This window comes from Dipteris shenzhenensis, chromosome 1 (assembly GCF_047967505.1).
Source record: "Dipteris shenzhenensis isolate YYH24624 ecotype China chromosome 1, Dip_SZ_1.0, whole genome shotgun sequence".
Classification (NCBI taxonomy): Eukaryota; Viridiplantae; Streptophyta; class Polypodiopsida; order Gleicheniales; family Dipteridaceae; genus Dipteris; species Dipteris shenzhenensis.
Genome location: NC_141596.1, coordinates 48,424,370 through 48,447,640, shown reverse-complemented (window position 1 = coordinate 48,447,640; position 23,271 = coordinate 48,424,370). Strand labels below are relative to the sequence as shown.

Here is a 23,271-nt window from a genome sequence, read left to right as displayed (position 1 = left end):
TGAACACAAGTGAACTCCAACTGAAATCTTGAACCAAATGAAGTACAAGCACTTATTGGTATATATAGTTCAAGTACTAACATACAAAATAGACTAAGTCCTAGTCTATCCCACACCACCATATCATTGTATATCTCTACAAATCCCACCTCCATGATATGGCTAAAGTACTCTGGAATGATCTCAGAAGTACCTAAAGTACCATGGTTGCACACATCCATCCACATGTGCATATAGCAACCTATGGGAGTACAAAGAAAAAGAATGTCATTTTACAACTCCCCCTTGACATTGTTTGAATGTCTCTGATCCCCAAGCCATGTCGACGACGTGTGCAGAGAGGCGCTGACAAGCTTTTTGTGAAGATATCCACCACATTGTCCTCAGTGGAACAATATGTAAGATCAATGAAGCCATCCTAAATACAATCCCGCACATAATGATAGTGATTTTCAATGTGTTTCATGAGAGCATGAAAGACATGATTGTTGCCAATGGCGATGCAACTCTGGCTGTCACAAAGTATTGGAGATGCCTCACCATCTTGAGCATGATGCAAATCATGCAATAGCTTCCTTAACCACATACATTCCATAGTGGCTATGTTTGCCACTTTAAATTCAGCTTCACTGAAGGAGAGAGAGACATGGCTTTGCTTCTTAAAGAGCCATGATATGCATGCGGAGCCCAATGAGAAGCAATAACCCGAAGTGGACTCGCGGTCATCAATGTCTCCTAACCAATATGAGTCTGAAAAACCACTCAGCAATACGTCACCATCTAGAGCATGTACATATCTGAGAACCCTTTTTGCTGCATTCCAATGTGTGATTGTGGGAAAATGCATGAACTAACTGAGTAACCCTGTGGCATAGGCAATGGCTGGTCTAGTAGAACATAAGTAGATAAGACTACCCACCAGCTGCCTATAGAGTGTGCCATCAAACTTTTCGGCCTCATCATACTTACTTACCTTGATTCCTTTTTCCAATGACATGGCCACAGGTTTACAATTCTCCATGTTAAATTTCTGCAAGAGGCCCTTTGAATACTTTGTCTATGACATAGATATCCCCCCTTGGGTCTACCAAAATATAACGTCAATAGTGAAGTGTCCCAAATATGTCATATCAAATGTTTAAAATAAGACGGACTTCACTGCTGCAATTATCTCTGTAAATTATTGCCAGTGAGTATAATGCCATTGACTTATAGAACACGAATGACCAAATCTGTGTTTTCTTGCAAAACATAGAGATTGGGCTCCGTATGTATATTCACAAAGCCCCGGGACAGAAAAAATTGATATATCTTGTGATATCATGCACGAGGTTCTTGCTTGAGCCCATATAATGCCTGTTTCAGTTGCATAACTTGTGCTATTGTCCCTCCACCACAAAACCTTGGGGCTGCTGCACATAGACCTCCTCTTTGAGATCCCCACTCAAAAAGGCAAGCTGGACATCCATCTGAAAGAATGACCAACCATAATTTGTAGCTAAGGAATTGACACATCGAATGGTAGTCATTTTGGCTACTGAAGCAAAAGTCTCCTCATAGTCAATTCCCTCTTCTTGAGCATACCCCTTGGCAACAAGACGGGCCTTGTGTTTCTCAACTGTACCATCTACATTATACTTGACCTTGTAGATCCATTTGGTGCCAACCACATTCTGGCCTATGGGAGGATCAACCAAATCCCATGTAGCATTTTTGTCAATGGATCGAATTTTTTATTCCATGGCTTTCCACCATGCGGGATGTCCTTGTGCATGCTCACAACACTGAGGTTCATTTTCAGCTTCCATCATTTTAGTCATCAAGGGAAAATCGACTTGATTCTGAGCACTTTTGATGCTGGCCCTAGTTCTCCCTAAAGTGGGTTAATCTTTGGCATCTATAAGAGTCAACCTAGCCCATCTTGGAACTGATTTTTCACTTGTACCATTGGGAATAGCAACTGGAAGTGCACCCAGAGTTGCATCCTTTGCACGATGGTGATAGTGCTTCCAAATATTGGGCTGTCCCTCTCCATGATCTGGTTGAAAATCTGAAACATTCAAGGGAGAAGTACCCTAACATGTGGCAAGAGAGATAGAGGGAATAGCAACTGGAGAACCCAAATCAATTGAAAGAACCAAATCCGTATCATCCTCAAACTGAAAAATATCCAAAGGTGTATCATCATATGGAGGCAAAAAGCCTCATTGATGGGCTGCATGCTATCATGCTCAGCAAATAAAACATCCTTGCTTATGATTACTTTCCTTGTGGCTGGATCATAAAGCCTGAAGCCTGGAACTTCAGTGCTATACCCCACAAAGATGCATTAAGTGCTCTTATCATCAAGCTTGGATCGATTCTGAGCCAGTATTAAAGCATATGCAACTGACCCAAATACCCTGAAATGATTCACCTTGGGCTTGTAGGCATAAAATGCCTCAAAAGGTGTCCTGTCCACCAATGCTTGTGTAGGGCATCGAATCTGAATATATGTGGCTGTAACTATTGCTTCACCCTCACCCCAAAATTCTTTTGACATTTTCTTACATTGCAGCATACATTGTGTCATCTCCATGAAAGTTAGGTTCTTCCTCTCTGCAATCGGATTATGTTGAGGCATGTATGGCACTGTTTTGTGATGCTTTGTCCCATGCTCTTTCAAGTACCCTTCAAAGGAATTTGAAGTGTACTCTTCTCCATTGTTGGAATTGAGTGTTCCAATTCTAGAATTAGTTTGGTTCTTAGCCGATGCTTTGAACTCCTTGAACCAATTGAACACTTGAGATTTGCATTTCATGAGAAAGAGCCATGTCAACCTGGAATAGTCATCAATGAATGTAACAAGATACCGATACCCTCTATGGGTAGTTACATTCAGTGGTCTACAAACGTCACTATGCACAATCTTCAAAACCATGTGTGCTCTTACTGTACCTGGGCCATCCTTTTGGAAAGGTAGGCGATGTGGGTCCATAGCCACCTCCTAACATAGGTGGTTGGTACGGTGCATAGTAAGGCTGAGGATAGAAATAAGGGGAACCAATTGAATTGGGCGCAGGAGCTTGGAGCAAAGGGGGAGTCGGAAGCAATGGAGGCAGCATGATAGGAGGAGGAGGTGGCTTAGATGCTCGTGCAAGAGGGGGAGCAGGATGTACTCCTGTTGGGCCAGAAGTTATGGGTACCGTTTTGTTGATTGCAGCAACTAGAGGTTCCCCCGAGGTATACTCTGGAAGAAGCTTCCTTAATCCTTTGAGGTACCTACACTCAGATATGCCAAAGCTTTGTGATGCACAAGAATAAACCTGGAATACCATAAATCACCAGGAGTAGCATAAGAGACAACCAAAGCATGCTAATTATAGGGCTGAGCATCAAGCTTGTAAAAGACCCATGCTGGCCTCATAAGAGCCTGTAGCCACAATCTTATACCCTTTCTTTGGATCCTTGATCTTGCATTGATCATCCTGAAATTCCACAAGACTGTGCTGATCATGGGCCATGGATGGAACCAGACATCACAGATATACTTTTTCTTTCCTGAATCCAAAAGGATGGAAACATCTCCCACTCCTATGATGTCTTGAGTTGCATCATTAGCACAAGTAACATGTCTGCCATGAATATGTTTGATTTCTTCAAACCACTCTTTCCGGTGAGTCATGTGCTTCGATAAATGACTATCTAGATACCAAGTATCTATGGCAACAACAATTGAAGAATCTAGATACCAAGTACCACTGGGAATAGCAACTGGAAGTGCACCCGGAGTTGCATCCTTTGCATGATGGTGATAGTGCTTCCAAGTATTGGGTTATCCCTCTCCATGAGCTGGCTGCAAATATGAAACATTCAAGGGAGAAGCACCATGAGGCAACTCAGCTGGAGTCTTAGAGATAGAGAGATTATCAACTGGAGAACCCAAATCAACTGAAGGACTTAAATCAGCATCATCCTAAAACTAAATAATATCCAGAGATGTATCATCATATGGAGGCAAATCCTCATTGATGGGCTGCATGCTATCATGCTCAACAAATAAAACATCCCTGCTTATGATTACTTTCCTTGTGGCTGGATCATAAAGCGTGAAGCCTCTACTTTCAATGCAATACCCCATAAAGATGCATTTAGTGCTGTTATCATCAAGTTTGGATCAAAGCCGGTACCAAAGCATGTGCATCTCACCCAAATACCCTGAAATGATTCACCTTGGGCTTGTAGCATAAAATGCCTCAAAAGGCGTCTTATCAAGCAATGATTGTGTAGGGCATTGATTCTGAATATATGTGGCTGTAATTATTGCCTCACCCCAAAATGCTTTTGACATTTTCTTAAATGTCAGCATACACCATGTCATCTTCATGAGAATCTTGTTCTTCTTCTCTACGATCGGATTGTGTTGAGGCGTGTATGGCACTATTTTGTGATGCCTTATCCCGTGCTCTTTCAAGTTCCCTTCTAAGGCATTTGAAGTGTACTCTCCCCCATTGGCGGAATTGAGTGTTCCAATTCTAGAATTGGCTTGGTTTTGAGCCAATGCCTTGAACCAATTGAACACTTCAAATTTGCATTTCATAAGAAAGAGGCACATGAACCTGGAATCGTCATCAATGAATGTCACAAAGTACCGATACCCTCTATGGGTATTTACATTCATTGGTCCACAAACATCACTATGCACAATCTGCAAACTTGGACTATCCTTTTTGAAAGGTAGGCGATGTAGCTTTCCAAGTGCACACGCTTCACACACCTCTTGAGCGGGCTACTGTAATTTTGGCAAACCTTCAACCATATTATGATTATGCAAATATACCAAAGCTCTGTGATGCGCAAGACCAAACCTGGCATGCCATAAATCACCGAGTAGCATACGAGATAGCCAAAGCATGCTGATTATAGGGCTAAGCATCAAGCTTTGGAAAGACCCATGCTGGTCTCATAAGAGCACTGTAGCCAGAATCTCATACCCTTTCTTTTAATCCAATAAAATGAAGAATCACTAGATGAAGCATGAGAAGCATCATATGCAATTAAATCCCCCCTGGTACCAAATCTGTCCTGAAATGCAGTAAATATAAAATCCTTTTTCTCTTGTGCAAAATTTGATGAGATGGTTAAGTATTTGCATTCTTAGCTGGTGCAACATAATTACTACTTGTGCATTGCCTCTTTTTCTCATTGGCAATCCATTTCTAGCACTTTGCAATCACCATGCTTTTTGCAATGATTGCATCTACCTTTCTTCACCTTTGCACCTTTGTCTGTTGAAATATGAAGCCAAAGTGAGTCAAAAATGTGTGTTCTAGTGTGAGTTCTAGTCTAGTGTGTCCTATGGATGCCACGTGTCATATTGGGAGTTATCCCATATGCATAGGTGTTCATATGTGTGTGTGCACTCTTATATAAGAGCTATACTTGTCTAGTGTCAAATCAATCAAGTATCAAGCTACAAGCTCTTTGGTCTACATGTGAGTACTCTCATTTTTGTTCATTGCTCTAGTCATTTCATTTCCATTTCATTATGTATCATAGGAAAAGTTTGTCTTAATTGTGTAGAGGTGCTTTTGGTGTTGCACCTCCTTAAATTCTCTCTACCCCCTCTGCTCCCCCTGCGCTACCCCCCGCTCTCTCTCTCCCGCTACCCCCTGCTATGTCTGCTACCCCTCGCTACCCGCTGCGCTTCCCCTGCTACCCCCTGCTCTCTCTGCTACCCCCTCACTACCCCCTCCGCTACCCCTCCGTACCCCCTCGCTACCCCCTCCGCTACCCCTCGCTACCCCCTGCACTACCCCCTACTCTCTCTCTCTCTCCCTCTCTCCCGCTACCCCCTGCTCTCTCTGCTACCCCCTCGCTACCCCCTCCGCTATCCCTCCGTACCCCCTCGCTACCCCCTCTGCTACCCCCTCGCTACCCCCTCCGTACCCCCTCGCTACCCCCTCCGCTACCCCCTCCCTACCCCCTCGCTGCCCCCCCGCTACCCCTCTGCTACCCCCTCCGCTACCCCCACTACCCCCGCCCGCTACCCCCTCTGCTACCCCCGCTACCCCCCCGCTACCCCTCCGCTACCCCCTCGCTACCCCTTGCTCAGCCCCCCCCCTTCTCGTTTTTCTTTAAAAATAAATATAATTATATTTATAAAATAAAAAAGGTCAGAGCTGTGAGCGGGGGTTCTCCAACAGCTCCGACCTATTGCAATCCCTTCTTTGCCCGTTGCTGCCTCCCCCATGAGCGACCCCCCCTCTCGTTTTTCTTTAAAAATAAATATAATTATATTTATAAAATAAAAAAGGTCGGAGCTGCGAGCAGGGGTTCTCCAACAGCTCCGACCTACTGCAATCCCTTCTTTGCCCGCTACTGCCTCCCCCATAATGAAGGGAAAAGGGGGATGAGGACAGAAGACTAGGCAGGAGACCCTTCGGTCCAAATTTGCATACGCGTGGAGATGGGGAAGGGGAACGGTGACAAGGTGAAAACACAAAAGCAACTCAATCTGGAGGACTTCAACAAACACAGCAACTAGAGTGGTTTGACAGTAGATAGCACCGCGGCCCAAAAGAAAGGGGCCCACCCAAAGCCCATGCCGCTCACCACATCCTCGACCTCTATGGTTGCCACCACTATTTCACCACCATCATTCGCCTCATCATCTACGCCACCTCTCTCCTCCCCCTCTCCTACATCATCATCACAGGTCTCCTCTCCAGTAGCCTCACCACTGGCCCCACCGGCCACAGCTCCACAGTACTTTCCCCTTGTATCACCTTACCTCTCAGTCAGCCACCCTTCATCACCTCGTCTGGCCTCGCTACTCCTACATACCACTCCCCCGCCCAGATCATGCTGTCCCCACCCTCAGTACAACCTTAGCAGCCCACCTTCATTCCAACCCCTCTTGAGATCCAGTTCCCACCTGGACCAGGACATCTTAAGCCCCCACCAGATGCTTGGGACCCCCTATTGGCTGAGATACACAACATCTGGGCCCGTCAGGTAGAGCTGACACATTACACCCAGGAGCAGGCCCGATACACCTAGGAGCAGGCCCGCATTATGCCCGCATTATACATGAGTGGGGCACCCTTATCCAGGGACTCAGGCACAACATCACATAGCTTCAAGAGGAGCTCGGGACCCTCAGAGCAGCGCCTGGAGGGACCCCAGTCACAGAGATGGAGGCACAGATAGCCACGATACAATCGGCTATAGCAGAGACGACTAGATGGGTGGATGTGGCGAAATGGGAGCCCGCAAAGGCAACCGTTTCAGCTGCCATATAGGAGCAGTAGCAGAGGGCTTCAAAGGCCCTTAACATCTGGATACGAGGGATCATGCGAGACAACACTAGCACCACCACGAGTTGTTCACCAGAGGGGGAGTCAAGGACGCCACATTGAAACTGCACAATGGTCAAGCTAAGGATCACGAGGGGCTATGTACTGAGTTTATCGCATATGGGATCGACCCGTTAGGCCCCGATCCTAGCAAAGTTATTCAATGACGCTATTTGCCTTGGCTTCCCCCGCACGTGGACACTCAACACCATCACCCCCATCCATAAGGCAGGGGATCCCATGGACCCGAGTAACTACAGGACTATCATGATTGGACATGTGATGTCCAAGATCTATGCATCTGTATTGGATGCGTCGGTTAGCCTGTTTGTAGAGATGAGAGGGTTTAGAATAGAGGGTCAGGCCGGCCACAGGCGAGACCATGGGACTATGGATCACATACACTCAAGAGTGTCATTGAGGAGGCCAGATCACTGAAGGAGAGGGTATATTGCTGCTTTGTGGATTTTCGCAAAGCCTTTAACACAGTACCTCGAGCTCATCTCATCACACGCCTACAGACACTGGGATTTGATCAGGAGATCATCTGGGCAATCATGGCACTGTATGAGAGAGTCTCAGGCTGAGTTCGGACAGGCGCAGGTTGGACAGATGAGATCTTAAGTACCATAGGAGTCAAACAGGGTTGTCCTTATCACCGACCCTGTTTGGCCTCTACATCGATGAGCTTGAGACTTTCATGGGGGCATTCGGAGGGACCGGTTGCTCACTTGCCGGGATCATCATCAGGATTCTTCTTTATGTAGATGACGTGGCACTCTTGTCATCCACACCCGAGGGGCTCCAGCGACACCTAGATGCACTGCAGGCTTTTTGTTTATCCCATGATTTGGAGGTCAACCTTGGCAAGACCAAGGTCATGATCTTTAACACCTCTCGAGCAAACATGCAACGGAAGCAGTTTACTTTTACTTTCGGTGGGTCACCAGTTGAGATCGTATCCTCATACACTTACTTGGGGGTCATCTTCTCCGGCCCGTCGATCTTTATGATGAGACTAGCGATGTAGGCCAGACTGAGCAAGGGATACGCCTCACTGGCTCGGCTAGAGAGACAATGCTTCCACTCCCACTTCCAGGACCCTCGGACCAAGGCTCTTCTCTTCGACTCCTTGGTCCGACCAGCCGGTATGTATGGCAGCACTTGTTGGGCGCCTGACATGTCAGAGATAGAGTGGACACAGGTGGAGCGCTTGCAGATCCTCATGCTCTCACGGATGATCCGGGGGAAACCGTATGTACCACATCACATCATTCAGGCTGAGTTTGGTGCTTCTCTACTCCAGCTAGATGCAGCCTTTCAGACCATTATATATCTACACCGGGTTAGATCATATGGGGACTGCACATCAGGGAGACAGAGGTTGCCATGGTTGGCTCTCGATTCCTCCATGAGGTTGGCAACAGAGGGAGACGAGCGATGCTGGTATGCACAGACTCACAGGTGGTTTGTGAGACTAGGGTTCCATATCGATAGGATACCTCCTTTTCAGTACAGTTTAGATGCCCCTCCGGTACTCCCACCCACCATCTTGATTGGCGGGCCACACACCAACAAGGTCATTCGTGAGGATCTCCTGCAACTACACACCTTTAGGACCTGGTTGGAGCCGAGGGAGCTTCCAGTGAAGCTGAGTTTCTATAGAGATTACTGTCTTCGTATTTCGAAGGAGGGATTCATCACACCACCGGGGTACACTGAGCTTCATATGCCTCACTCACTACGGATCTCCATCGGACAGTTTCGGGTATCATCACACCGCCTCCGCATAGAGAGCGGCAGAGCAAAGGGGATTCCTAGGGAGCATCGCTTATGCATATTGTGCGATTGTCAGGAGGTCGAGCTGGAGGAGCATTTTATTTTCAGGTGCCCAGTGTACTACGAGATCCGTGGTCGCTACCATTGTCTCTTTAGAGACAACTCCGGGCTCCTTTCCAGATTCCTCGCCTACCCAGATCAGAGATGCCTCGCGGCCTTCATTCACGAGGGGGTCCGACACAGAGAGTACTTACTCAAGCGACGGGGGCTTGGCCACATCATTAAACACCTCTCAGAGCAGAATCACAGAGTTCTTCTCATCGAGTGACATTGATTGTCCAGTCTCTAGCCGCAGACGTGACAGGGACCGCGACCCGATGACTGCAGCACGACACACAAGACATTGAGGGGACACACAAATCACTCTGGGGGACCTCCCATCATTGTTTAGACCCAGGATACCGTCCCATGGGAGTCACAGTGGCTCTGGTCTTGCATCGAGCCTCGTCCAGGAGATCGAGACGTACAACACCCCTTGACGGGCACTAGCGTCCCATCACCGGCTATGCACCAACTAGGGCGACATGACATACGGAGGATTCCGCTCTGCTCTAGTCCTTTTCTTTTCATTGTTACATCCAGATGTATTTGATTTGATTATGTATGATCAGACTTAGGATTCAGCATGAGTGATGATGCTCGTTTCAGTAGCTCCACCCTTACTGTGATTTGTATGAGGTTTTCTTTCAGTCTCATAGACCCATCGATCTTTCGAAGACTCTAATAAAATTTCTTTCTTCTTTCTTTCTCCCTAGCCTACCCTCTCTCTCTCTCCCTCTTTCCACCATGTTCCTTCATGTGGTACCAGCCTTCCTACCTTCCCCTTCTTCTTGCTCTATCTAGAGGATGAGAAAAGCCCGCAAATGGAAGCTCCCCTCTCGTCTAAGGTAGAGCCTCCCTTCCCTTAGCCTCGCCATGGTTCCTCACCATCAAGTACTCCGGTGTCCTAGTGATTTCTCCGGTCCGATTTTGACGCTTGTTGACATTTTGGCACTGCCCAAACATAAACGACCCTGTCTTGCATCATTTCGATGAGCTGAATATGCAGCCCCAAAACTGTCCCAAATGCACACACTAAAACTCTCCAAATGCACCTGTACTCCAAGTACTCCGAGGACACCTGTGCAAGGAAACTGAAAGTACGGGCTGCAAGTACAAACTGCAAATACAACCTGGAAGAGGCTCGAAATGAGCAGATGCAAGGACCAAGGCAAGAGCAGTGCTTTTGCAAGTGAAAAATACGTCAATGGCGAGGCAAATGGCGAATTGCAGGTCCGGGTGCTGATGACAAGTTGCGATGGTACAAACTGTATGGATACAGTCTATACTGTTGTATGGGCTGGTACGTGTTGTACGGACATGTGGCGGGAGAAGTACGGGCATTGTACGACGAGCTGGTATGAGTTATACGGACAGCCGATGGTGGGAGATGCTGATTCCGTACAGTCATACGGGATGGTACGGATTGGCTGTATGGCAAGTTACGGGCGGATTGTATGTCCAAGTTGATGACTGGAGTACAGGAGTAGATATACGAGCAGGTATGGGTGAAATGAGTACGGAGCAGCAGAATAAGCTCAAGGGAGCTCTCACAAGATGTGGGTGAACAAAGGAGCAGTCAACCAACAATGGAATCTTCTTCTCCGCAACAGTTCTGATTCCACACGTAGGAACAAGAATGGAGATGGATTGTGAATACAAGAGAACAAGAAGTGAACAAGTAAATTCCAACTAAAATGTTCAGCCAAATGAAGTACAAGTACTTGGTATATATAGTCCAAGTACTAACACACAAGATAGACTCCTACACCACCATATCATTGTATACCTCTACATTCCTTTTGGGTTGGTCCTCAGGCCTACTTTTTTCTCATTTCATTCTTGCTGGGCTATTTACTCCCTTTTTTCTTCTTGCCATGTTGCTCTTGGTTCTCCATCCCTTTTCCAGATCTCGGCTAGTAGTTACTCCACAAAGCTTTGTTTCATTTGGGAAAAGATATTCTAGAAGGTGAGTCTTAGGTCCATTAGAGATATGGTAGTATCCTTGATCCACACTAGCTTTTGAATTTATCTTTCCACCAAGGAAAAGTAAGAGAACATGAAGTACGAGAACTCCAAGGTCATTTAGTGGTGGGATGAACACTGCAAGGTTTGAGATTGAGTTGAAGGTAGCCTAACATTAGAGGGGATATAATGCAAGGGGTCATCTGTGGAAAAGGGTCTTTGTAGTTCAGCTCACCTCACTAGAGATCACTCAAACCCTAATAGAGAGGAGGAGGTCGAAGTCCAAACCTCCAAGCCTCTTTTTGGCAAGAGGCACCGAATATCTACCACTCAAAATATGTTTTCTTAGGCATTAGATATTAAGATGAGAATCAATGATTGCATTCATTGCCTTCAATGATCATGAAATGATCCACAATCTAGCTCACTATAGTCTAGCTCATGGGGATGACAAGGGGATAGTAAACAAGGATTTACAAGAGACTGACATTATCAAAATGGATAATCTTCCCCTCTCATGGCTGCTATTCTGAAAGCTTGGGACAGCTTCAGAAACACTCTTCATAGAGTTCCACCCACCTGTCATGAAGAAATTCACAGGCAGCCAGTCATGTGGAATGACTCGATGACCATGGCAGGCCACTTGGAGTGTCACATTATACACAGTGGTCTAGATGGGAGAGGGGACCTGCTTCTATAGTAGGCGCCTGGTAGGCCTTTAGGAGACTTCCAGAGTATCAGAGACTTTTAGCAGTTGGGCACCTCAGAGGGAGTGCAGTCTCAAGATACAATAGATGGAGGTAGCCATTCTGCCAGAGTGGATTGACATAGATGACATGCCAATCACAGAGTCCACTTGGTGGGGAGCGTTCTCAGGGATAGGCATTCCCTTACAGATTATTTCCCTGCACGACGCACATGAGGATACCCTAGTTTTTAATGTTCAATCGGGAGGTAGACTTACCAGATCCTTTGATGATATTCTTTTGGAGGTTACCTTTTAGCCTGTCAGGATTGCAGGTTTCATGGAGTGGGGCAAGGACTCACAGTGGTATCTTGACCCGATCCTCATCTCCTTGCGCTGGGGTCTTGGAGATGCTGGTTATATGGTGGTTCCCCTATTAGATTCTTGTGGAATGGATTGATGAGGGGCTGACCCTACTTTTCCTCATTGTCACATTGCAAGGACGATCTGGAAAGGTGTTGCTAGGATTTTCAAAATCTTTCATACTACACCTTTCTATATGATGTGGGGTTCAATGGCTTGGCTATCTCTTACTGGCCCCCGGGTGTTTTTCGAGGGACATGATCTAGATCTAGCTCTCATTGTACGGTGACACTCAGTGGAGTCTTGTTCCCTCCAGGATGTTCCCTTCACTCCTTTCAAAGATGCTCATGCCTCAGTAGACATGTCATGGGAGATTCTGGCTAGCATTGCAGCTTGGCATATTTGGAGAGCCAAGTGCACAAAGGCGATAGAGGGTATTCACCCTTCTCAGGTTATGGCCAGCATTTGGTCTGACACAGTACACACTTTGATGGCCATATGGGCGAGCATGCAGGGATCCTCTAGAGTAGCTACTGCCAGAGAGTTACTTTTTTTAGAGTTTGGAGAGGATCTTCTTTCTTCTCTAAGTCTCCCTCAGGGTTGAGGTGGCATTTTCAGCCTCCACCTTGGGTTTTTTATTAGCTCATTTTGAGCTATTTTTTCCTCATGCATTGCATGATGTACTCCCGCACTATGTGTGTGTGTGTGTGTGTGTGTGTGTGTGATGACCCCGACCTGCTGCCTCTTGTTGCTGCCCTAATGTCCGTACAGCCTCTCCAGCCTGCTCACTGCTGCTAGCTGCCCTTCTAGAGCCTCTTTTCTTCCTATTTGCCTCTTTCTTGCAGATTCCACTTTCTCCTAGCTTTTCGGTACAGATCCTTCACCCTTTTCTTGTACTTTTTCTGTTCTTTCATCACTCTGTACAACCTATTTAATTATGTACCTCTGTTCCGTACTGTTTCGTCCATCCGTACAAGGTGTTTTGTTTGTATAGGGTTTTTCGTACATCCGTACACCTACCCACAGTACATACGTATTGTTCTCTGCTTTTCCATACAGCTTCTTCAATTAGTACCTATGTTCCGTATGCTCCTGCGTATCCCTGCAGGCCCTATCAATCCATACAGCCTCGACTGCTCCCTTTTCTTCTTTCCGTACAGTTCATTTGCTGCTGTTCTCAGCCTCTCTCTCTGTTTCCTTTTGTCTTTCCCATACAACATCTCCTTTTTACTCTTTTCATTTTTCCATGGAAACTGTCAAGACCTACATGCACAAGAAGACTCGGGTCAGGATGACTCGATGCATGCCTCTCTTGAGGCTCAACTGGTTTTTGATGTTATGCATGAGGACTTTGAAGACACGCGTTGGGATTGAAAGGACTCTGCTCCCACTGTTGGGCTCATGGTGGAGGTGGATGACATCGTTGATCCCATGCGTGAATACGCCAAGCATGCTATTATTATTTTTTCCCCGGGGCGCATGCTTGTTACAGTAGATGTGGGAAATTGGCTCACCAGGACTTTGGGTGGTTGTTTTGTTTGGAAAGTGCATTATGCTGCTCGGGGTTTTTTTGAGGTTATTATGACAGATGAACTGCACAAACAGATGCTCCTTGAACACTCCGCTTTGTTTTATGGGCAGCAGATGGTGCATGTTTTGCCCTGGTCGCCCACCAAGGATTATCACGCTTTAATTCGCCATCACTGTCCAGTATGGGTGGAAGTGGTTGACTTCCCTCAGTGCTTGGCTTCTCTCTTACCCAAAATTGGAGTATCATTGGGTAAGATGGTGTGCCCTCCGCGGCCAAATGGGAGCTTCAACCGATTTTGCATTTTGTGGGATACTGATCATCCCAGTCCTGACTCTTATTCTGTTACGGTGAATCAGGTGGATATGGGCAATGCTTTTTACAAACTCAAGTGGGGCCTATTTGCAGGTGCATGTTTTGAATGTAAGAATTTTGGCCACACGGCTTCTCAGTGCCCTCTTGTTATGAAGAAAAGACCTTTGGAAAATATGCCTTCTCAGATGCCTACTAAAGAAATGATGGGTCAGCCTGTTCTCAAACAGAAGGGTGTCAAGCCTCTTACTCAGCTCAAGAAAAAGGCAAGACACTTGTTGTATCCAATGGGAATGCCTCTCCCTCTATGCCTTCCACCTCTCAGTCTAGAGGAAAAGACAAAACTTTGCAGGAGGTCTGGCAAACTCCCAGGAAAACTGTCGCAGCTAGATGACCTTTACCTTCTCGCACTTGGAATGGTGCATCCTCGACTATTCGTACTCCTAAAGAAAATTCAGGAGTGGGTATTACATGGGCAGATGTGACAGCCAGTCGGACTCTCTTTCCCGAAGAAAATATTGTTGGTTTGCTGTCCACTTCTCAACCAGTTGTGATACCTCAGGGCCGCGGGGCCCGGATCTTGAGGTTGATATGCAGGCCTGATTTCAGTTTTCCCTCTGCTGTACATAATCTATAAATATTCTGTCGAAACTCATATCTTTGACACTTAATGTACAGGGTTTGTGTGATGCTTCTAAATGGAAGAAAGTCTGGGGGTATCTCAATCACTTACAACTAGATGTGGTAGCTTTTCAGGAACATAATCAGCATGTGTATGCCGGACAGCATGGTCATTTTCACGGTTATGAGATTTTCTATGCTGGACAACATTCCTTTTCGAGAGTAGTCTTTTTGATCAGGCATGATCTTCATCCCTATGTGGCCTTCAATGATTCACAAGGCAGTGGCTGGTTATGCAATGCATTGTACAGGGTGATATCTTTGGATTTGCATCTGTCTATGCTCCTCAATCCTCCCGTCATCGAGGACAGATTTGGGAAGATATGCAGTATCCATGGAGGCAATATGCTTTTCTTTGTGGTGATTTCAACAATGCTCCTCAGCCAGGGGATAATACATCTGGCCATACACATATGTTGGCCTCTGAGAGGCAGAGCTGGTCTAAATTGTTGCTTGATTTCAATTTTGCTGATCTTTGGACAGCATCTTATCCATTGCTGCCTGGGTTTACTTTCCAGCACAATGCTCAATCACAAACAAAGCTAGACTGGACAGGTGGTACAGAGTTGATCCTCAGCACTCTGATACTTTTACTACTACCTTGTCAGTTGATCATGCATTTGTGCATTTTGATCATGCAGCACCTCTATATTTGAGGATTTCTCTGCATGACATGCCGGATGATCGGCTTCCACACAGAAGGCTCCTCATGGTTAACAATAGCTATTTGGATCATGATCATTTTAAGGCCATGGTGTATGATGCATGTCAACCTCTTTCACATCAGAGTTTTATTGATACTGATTATGCCTAGGATGCATTTGTTGCTCGTATGCAATCAATTATTCGGGATTATGGCAAAAATTATCTCAAAACATTGAGGGATATGGTTGCTCGGGCAAAATCTACCTGTCAGACTGAACTCAGTCATTTTCGGTTTTTGTCTCTTGAAGAAAGCACATCTTTAGGCCAAGCTAGACATTGTTTGCAAAGTAATGATCATAGAAAAATTGCCAAATGGGAGACAAGAGCTCGTGAGCGAGCTTTCTTGGATAAAGGTTGCTCATTAAGGGGTTTTTTTAAGAGCTTACATCATAAGCGACAAGCTACCAATATTTGTCGTACTTTGCTTTCTGATGGACATTGGACATCCTCTCGAGCTCAACTTGCTGCAGCTTGTGTTCATGGTAGTTTGGACAGGCTGATCCTCTTTCTCTGGTAGTATTGGCAGCCCGGACTCAATTACTGCAGCATGTTTTCCCTATTGTTTCCCATGCACAAGCTCTTGAGCCTAGATGCCCTTTCACTGAAACAAAATTGACCACTGCTGTCCGATCATGTGGTAAATGGAAATCTCTGGGATGGGATGGCCTTACAGTGGAATTTTTTCTTGCATACTGGGATCTTCTCAAGCCCATTTTCCTGCGTATGATCAACCATGCGTAGGAACAGCAACATATGCCAGTTTCTTGGAAAAAAGGGCTAATAAAGCTTCTTCCCAAAAAGCAGATTTGTGAATCATTGGCTGATTGGAGACCTATTACTCTTATGCCTGTCATTTATAAAATCATCACCAAAATGGTTGTTGATCGTATTAAAGGATACTTGCATGATGGTTTACATCCTGCACAATATGGTTTTGTTCCTCGCAAGCATATCACTGATAATATCGCAAATGCTTATGTTGGAATTGAGTATGCCAAATACACAGAGAAGGATGTTCTTTTACTACAAGTTGATATTGCTAAGGCTTTTGATACGTTCAATGGGACTTTATCTCTTAGATAATGCATGCCTTGGGATTTGGGCAGAAATTGCAGCATATCATATATTGGCTTTATAGTGACAGTCAAGCTGCTTGCATTCTTTCTAGGGATATCTCTGAAGCATGGACTCTTCATTGCTCGGTGCGTCAAGGCTGTCCACTTAGTGCACTCCTGTATGCTATAGCCACGCACTCCATGCTTCAGTTTATGGATCATCTCGTAGCTACGGATAAGCTACATGCTTTGGAAATTCATGACAGTAAACCATTGCTTGCTCAAGCTTATGCAGATGATTCTTTTTTCACTCCCTGCAATACAGAGCAAGATATTTCTGAGCTGATGCAAGCTCTTTCTTTATATGGTTTAGCTGCTGGGCTTCATGTAAATTTTCAGAAATCAAAATTGTTGCCTTTGCATTCCAAGGAATGGCAGTCTCTTTTATGGCTTGGAGAAATCATCCCACCAACTCAATTGGTTCGTCATCTTGGCTATCCTTTGAGTTGGACACTTTCTCCTCGTCAACAATCTGATTGGATTCTTGCAACTCTCAAGAAATAGCTGGACTACTAGAAATTGGCAACTTGGCCTCTGCATGTTCTTCTTCGAATTGTGCAATCTATTCTGATGGCGTATATTCAATTCTACTTGCCTCTTATTATGTTCAACAAGGCTGATCTTGCCTCTTTTATGTCTGAGCTGCTGGAAATCTTCTGGGGTTCTCGCCATGGCAAAAAAAGCATGCATTTGCTTCCGGTGCAACAGCTTTGTTCTCCAAAGATGCATGGAGGTCTTAATATTCTTAATATCCATCTGCACATTCTTGCTCATAAGGGGAAACTCATGCTGCAGTTTTTGCAAGGTTCTCAACCATGGGCTGCCATGATTCGTCATTTACTCTTGCATGTTGAATCTCCAGCTTTGGGTCATTGGCAGCTTTTCCAGTGGGAGTTTCTTTTTGGTTCGGTGACAGGCAAAATCCCCGACTGTCCTTTGGTTTCCATTTGTTGATGGATTGAAAACATATCCTTTCTCACTTGGATTGGCATGGCAGTGATTCCTTGCAGGGAAACTCTTTCAAAGCTGAAAGTATACATTGGTCTAGAGTGTTTGCCCTTCCTTTGGCTTTGCAGGAGCCTTGACGTTCGTATTTTCTGAGTCTCAAGGGGATTCATTTGGTTCAGGATGTTGTTGATGATGCTGGAATTCCCCTTACTTTTCCTTTGGCCACTGCCAAATTTGGCCTTGGAATGCATTATCGTCCACTTTGGCATAAGATTACTTTGATGCTCCAACCTTTTCAGCTGGTTCCTCCATTGCATCTATAGGATCGTCTTCAAGACTGGACACTTTCTTCTGTGGGCTTGTCATACCGTCCTCTGCAGTTTGCACATATTACAGTGTCTTCTCTTTATAAAGTTCTACTTCCTCCGCCATTTATCTCACAAAAGGCAAATTAGCTTTGGCATCTTAATCGTCCTATGAAATGGTGGCGGAAATGTTTGAGACAGATTTGGCATTCTAAGATTCCTCTCCGTCAGCAGGTTTTCTTGGGGAGAGCTTTGTTGGGTGTTCTTTCTCATGGACAGGTCTTGGCACGACGACATATTGCTTCCTCTATTTGTCACAGAAGTCTGGCTCCGAGAGAGACTATGCCTCATCTCTTTTGGCATTGTCCTTCCTCTCGTTCTTTCTTGGACTTCCTTGGGTAGATATTGAGAGCTCGGTTTCCTCAAATTGCTTTTGGCAAGTTCTTCTGGCTTTTTGGTGTACATCCACCCAGACAGGAGTTTGATTTCTTTTTGTTTGGGTTCGAACTGGGCACTCTAGACTCTCTGGAAGGATCGCAATCATAGGGTCTTTGGTGATCCTGTTTTTTCCACTTTCTCTTTCTTCATACACTCTTTGCAGCAACAATCGCTTTTTGATTGCTTGCAATCTCGTGTCTTTGATCATGATGTATATTTGTCCTACAGTGAGATTTTGTCTTGATGTATTATAGCTCTCCCTTTCTGGGATAGCTTTTTTGTAATATAATGACTCAAAGATTCCACCGAAAAAAAAAAGAAGTGTGTGTGTGTGTGTGCATTTGGTTTTTGGCAACCCACACATTTCAACCAATACTACTCTAGATAATGCATCTAAATCAGAAAATGAGCATTTAATAAAGGTACACACTCTTACAAAGGCAAAGGACAAAGGTAAAGAGAAGCTAAAGGATAAGGAAACTTCAGAGAATGAAGGCTGGTAGCAACCTAGTTAACTACCAATGCCAAATAAAAAATATCAAATTTTGGCATCACACTATCCTAAAACGAATCAAAATTGTTGCAAAGTGCTATACTAAGACAGTCCCTTTTAGGATGGTTCTCTTTATCTATTATCAAATTTTCAGCCACTGGGCTGGTGATCACAAATCTTAAATGAATTGCAAGCTATGGAATTATACTGTAAATGTATTAGAAAATGTCCATCAAATTATAAAATCCAACTTAGGGAAACATTTTCAAATTATAAAGTCCAACTGAGTGAAACAGTCATAAGAAAATAGAACCTTCGAATGCAACATTTTCAAATTATAAAGTCCAACTCAGTGAAGCAGTCATCAAAGAGGTATCCAAGAACGGATATATGGAAAATTATTACTTTAAAACTGAAGTTATATAGAAAAGTCAAATGTATAGTTAGCCCCTAACGTTATATACCCGGGTAGTATACAACCTTCTGAATTCTAGGTTGGTAAAAGGTGCATCAAGAGAGTCTAATATCTGGACTCACCAACCTAGGGATACATTGCCAAATGACCTGTATGGCATCATCGACAACCACAATACCAAGATCTGTTGAAAGAAAGGAGGCATAAAAATATGTAGCTATGCGCATGATGGCATTTGGATCTGACTGCAAAACTCAGTCTGAGTCAATAAGCTGAGAGACACTCTCTCTACTATGTTCGGGGCCATGAGTAGAGAAGAACTGCTTATTGACTCTACCTCCCATCTGTATCCAGAAGGACTCTCGTGCATGAAAGGCAAACTCTGCTCTCTGATCCAACAAAATTTGCTGATGAGCCCTTGCTGCGTAGCAAGGTGCTCTTGGATCCAAGCATCAAGTGGCCTCTTTTGCTCTTCCCTCTGCAAAGCTGCCAACTGCTGGTGCAGACCAATCTATCGCCTGAGAACCTCACGTCTCCTGGTACTAGCAACTAGATGATAAAAGTCGCTAATATCAGAGAGGGCTGCTACCAAAAGTGATGGGGAGGGTGCTCCAAGCTACACATGAGAAACCCAGATCTGTAAAGTTGCTTCTGAGAGGTCTTCCTCTACATAAAGGATATCAAGAATCCTAATGTTGGTAGAACACCTTCTCAAATGTAGCTCGGAAACCATCAAAACAATCAGAAAGTGATTCGAAGTGGAAACCCTAGGAGCAATGCAAACTGATCCTCCTTTATCCAAGGCCCAATCATCAATATAAAATCGATCAATCGGTGCATGGATAGGCATTTGCGGCCTCCTATTCGACCAAGTAGATAGGAGTGACTGTGAGACTGAGTGTGAAAAGCATTGTCAAGCCAAACATCTCTGCCGCTGAAACTGAAGAGGAAAGCATCCCACGCTACCCTCTCCAAAGAATGGATGCCGCCCACTCTGCCCCCTTTTTTATATGAGGGTAACTCTACCATGTTGAAGTTCCCTCCTATGACCCATGAATCTACAATGGAGGCCAAGGAGAGCAACTCCTTCCAAAATTATACATGATCCCCTCTGTTATTAGGGGCATAAAGGTTGAGGAGTCCAACCTTGCGACCCCCAATCAAAAGAAGAACCCAATGGGCTCTAGAGCGTAAGATCACACCATGTCTGACAACCAAGGGGACAAAAGAATCCGAAACTAAAATACAAGTACCTCCCCTAGTACCAAAGGCAGGTGACCAAAAGGTGTGACCTAAAAGTAGCTTGCCTGACTTTGTACAATCACTGGCATCCAGCTTGTGCTCCTTCAAGAGTAAAACATCAATAGAACCGCCAGTAACACTTGGATGAAGCTGATTCCGTATCAGCTGTCTGCGACGGCGATGAGGGACGCCACAGTCCCTGTATGTTCCAGCTAACAATCCTCATTGACGGGAGGATGTAGAAAGGAACATCTTACCGACCTAGTGGTGGAAACAAACCCTTCAACAGGGGAAGACCTTTTGCTCAAAGAGCAAGGGATGGAACCAACTGGCGGGAAATCAAGAGGAGAAAACACCTTGCCACCTAAAGAAGAAGATGCCCTGTCATCAACAGGAACCCCAATCACTGCCTCACCAAGAGAAGAGGGCACAAAGTCCTCCTCGTGGAAATCTGCCAGGACTGAAAAGGAGTTCCTGTGAACCAGGCCCGACATAGGGTTGCGGAGGATCCCTTCAGAAAGAAGCGGATCTATGGGGTACCCAACCCCTTTTCCCTTATCCAAGAGGGGAGCTGAAGACTGCTCCTGAGAACCCTCTATCTGAAAAGCTACGGAGGCCCCTCCAACCAGAGAATGTGCGATGTCAGGGAGAGGGGCTACCACTGGGATAGGGAGAAGGGCAACCTCTGGGTCTGGGCGAGAGGCTGCAACTGGGGCTCAAGTGTAGCTGAAGCGTCCTAGGCTGTGTGAGGTGCAACATTGGGAACAACCACAGTAGGAAACTCCAAAGCTCCTAAGGAGGTGGAGTTGATGATGGCGGCCTCCTGAACATTCGAGGGTGTAGGCTTTGTACCCGAACCGAGAGCCAACGAAGTGCTGCGGGTGCCAATGGGGGACATGAGGCACCCGAGGCAAGAGGCGGCGGTACCAAAGGAGTACTCTATGGAGGAGGAGCGCTTTGTCGTGGATGAGCAGTACCACCACCCTGCCTAGGTTGGACAGCAAGGCGCAGGAGCTATCCCACCCCCCTGTTGAGGGCGAAGGGGAGTTGCTGTACTAGAAGGCTTTTTAGTCCTTTTCTTCTTCCTGGGGCAAATCCCTGGTGAAATGCCCAAGGGTCCAACAAATCCTGCACTGGTCCAATATGTTTGCAACCTCCACTCTCTGTTAAAAGAAAGATCCATCCGGAGTAAGATATGATCATCTGAAATGTTAGGGTCTTTCGTAAGGGACCCCGTTAGACTTGGTTGCCTCTGCAGCTGTCAAGGGCAACCCAGGGAGGAGGGGGACCTCAATGACCATACCGAAGTGCTCCCCAATCACATGAAGAAGGCAATGGTAGACTTGGGGGAGCCCGGGGAACCTGATAAAGAGCGAAAATGCCTCCTTATCCTCCTCCATGGGGTCAAAGCCTAGAGAGAAGGCACCAAAGAAAATCTTCTTGTGTCCTAGGTATAGAAAACGGGCTTGGAGCACGGCGCTTGCAGCCTCTGGAGAGTCAAATACAACCTAGAAAAAACCTCGTCCCAAAAGGTGAACATCTTTGAATCGAGGGGTGAAGTTTGGGGGAAGCGCCGCAAGCATCCAGTCTCTAGCTTGTGACCTCGAAGGGTGAGACCCATAAATGCGTGCGATCAAAGTGGTCGAGCATTCAAGCTCTACATGCTTCTTGAGCTGCTGCAAGTCGTCTTTTGAAAATGTGATAGTTTTCGTGGCTGGTGGAGACGGAGAAGGATTGACTGAGGGAGGATCCATCACCAATTGAGATGAGAAGGCCGACTCGAATAGAAGAAAGCTCTGTCCGTTCCAGAAAAGCTGCGGGAAGGAGAAAGGCAAAGAGGGGCAGGAAGAGGAGAGAGGAGGAGAAGGGGTCAGAGGAGGAAGCAGGCAGGAACTCATCTTGTAATTTGGATTCCTTGTCTTTGCCAACGTGTTACCTGTGCAGCAGGGCCAATAGTTTGCTGATGGTGTGGTAGATGGCTAGGCCTGGACTAATATTATGGCTTCTAACATTAGTGGGTGCCATCCATGCTTTGGAGTCCTGTTAATTCCTTTGAAATTTTTTTGTGTAACAGTGGGGAGTTCTTCTGCTTGTTTTCACTGTAGATTCTTAGAAAAATACCTTCTTGTTTTCACTGTAGATTCTTCATAGAAAAATACCTTTTCTTAAGGGGTGGGAAAATGGAACACCAAACCATGTATGTATAGTGTCATTCAAACCCCTGGGAGAAAAGCTGGAGTAATAAGGTTCTGAGTTTGTCTATACCTGTTCCATATCGCCATGATCGTGCCTTCCTGCTCCACAATGCCGTCATCACTAACCCAAAAGAAAGTACTATCCCAAACATCCCATTTCCAAAGTTCCAGGCAGGTTCAAGTTCTTCGAGGTTAGGGTTTTCCCTACTCTGTGAGTAAAACTCTCCCACAACACCCTGATGGACATTTGAATTCATAGAAACAATATTTAAGGTGCAAGCTGTAGATGATATGAACAGAGAGGACCCAATGTGTAACAAAAGTTATCAGGTAGCAGCTTGTACACAAAGAGGAAAGTAGAGTAACAAGAAGTGACCTTGATAGCCTGTTGCACAAATAGCATAGCTATGAGCAAGCCAAACAACTCCCCAGCCACACGAGTGAATCTACTCACAAGGGAGCATGCACCAAAGACAGCCAGCAGAAATAACAGCACTGCAGTCCAAACACAAACCCTTTACAAGGACAAGGCACATCAACACTGCATCCATCCACAAAATAGCTCTATGAAATGACATTGAAAGGAAATATAATGAAAGAATCTTTATAACACATGAAAATTGAACTTATGAATTCGAAAATTGTAGAGTTCAGTCCTATTGCAGA

The 23,271-nt window shown here is 45.5% G+C and overlaps 1 protein-coding gene across 4 annotated transcripts in view; it reads right to left on the bottom strand.

The window, feature by feature from the left end:
- The window catches only part of LOC147905960 (boron transporter 1-like), a 114,151-nt gene that overhangs the window by 76,713 nt on the left and 14,167 nt on the right, over positions 1-23,271 (bottom strand). For all 4 annotated transcript variants that reach the window (XM_087375911.1, XM_087375903.1, XM_087375895.1 and 1 more), the window contains exons 4-5: positions 22,982-23,120; positions 22,676-22,841 (exon numbers count right to left, since the gene is read on the bottom strand). In XM_087375911.1, the coding sequence (XP_087232037.1) occupies positions 22,676-22,841; positions 22,982-23,120 (305 nt within the window). The remainder of the gene's footprint in view (positions 1-22,675; positions 22,842-22,981; positions 23,121-23,271) is intronic.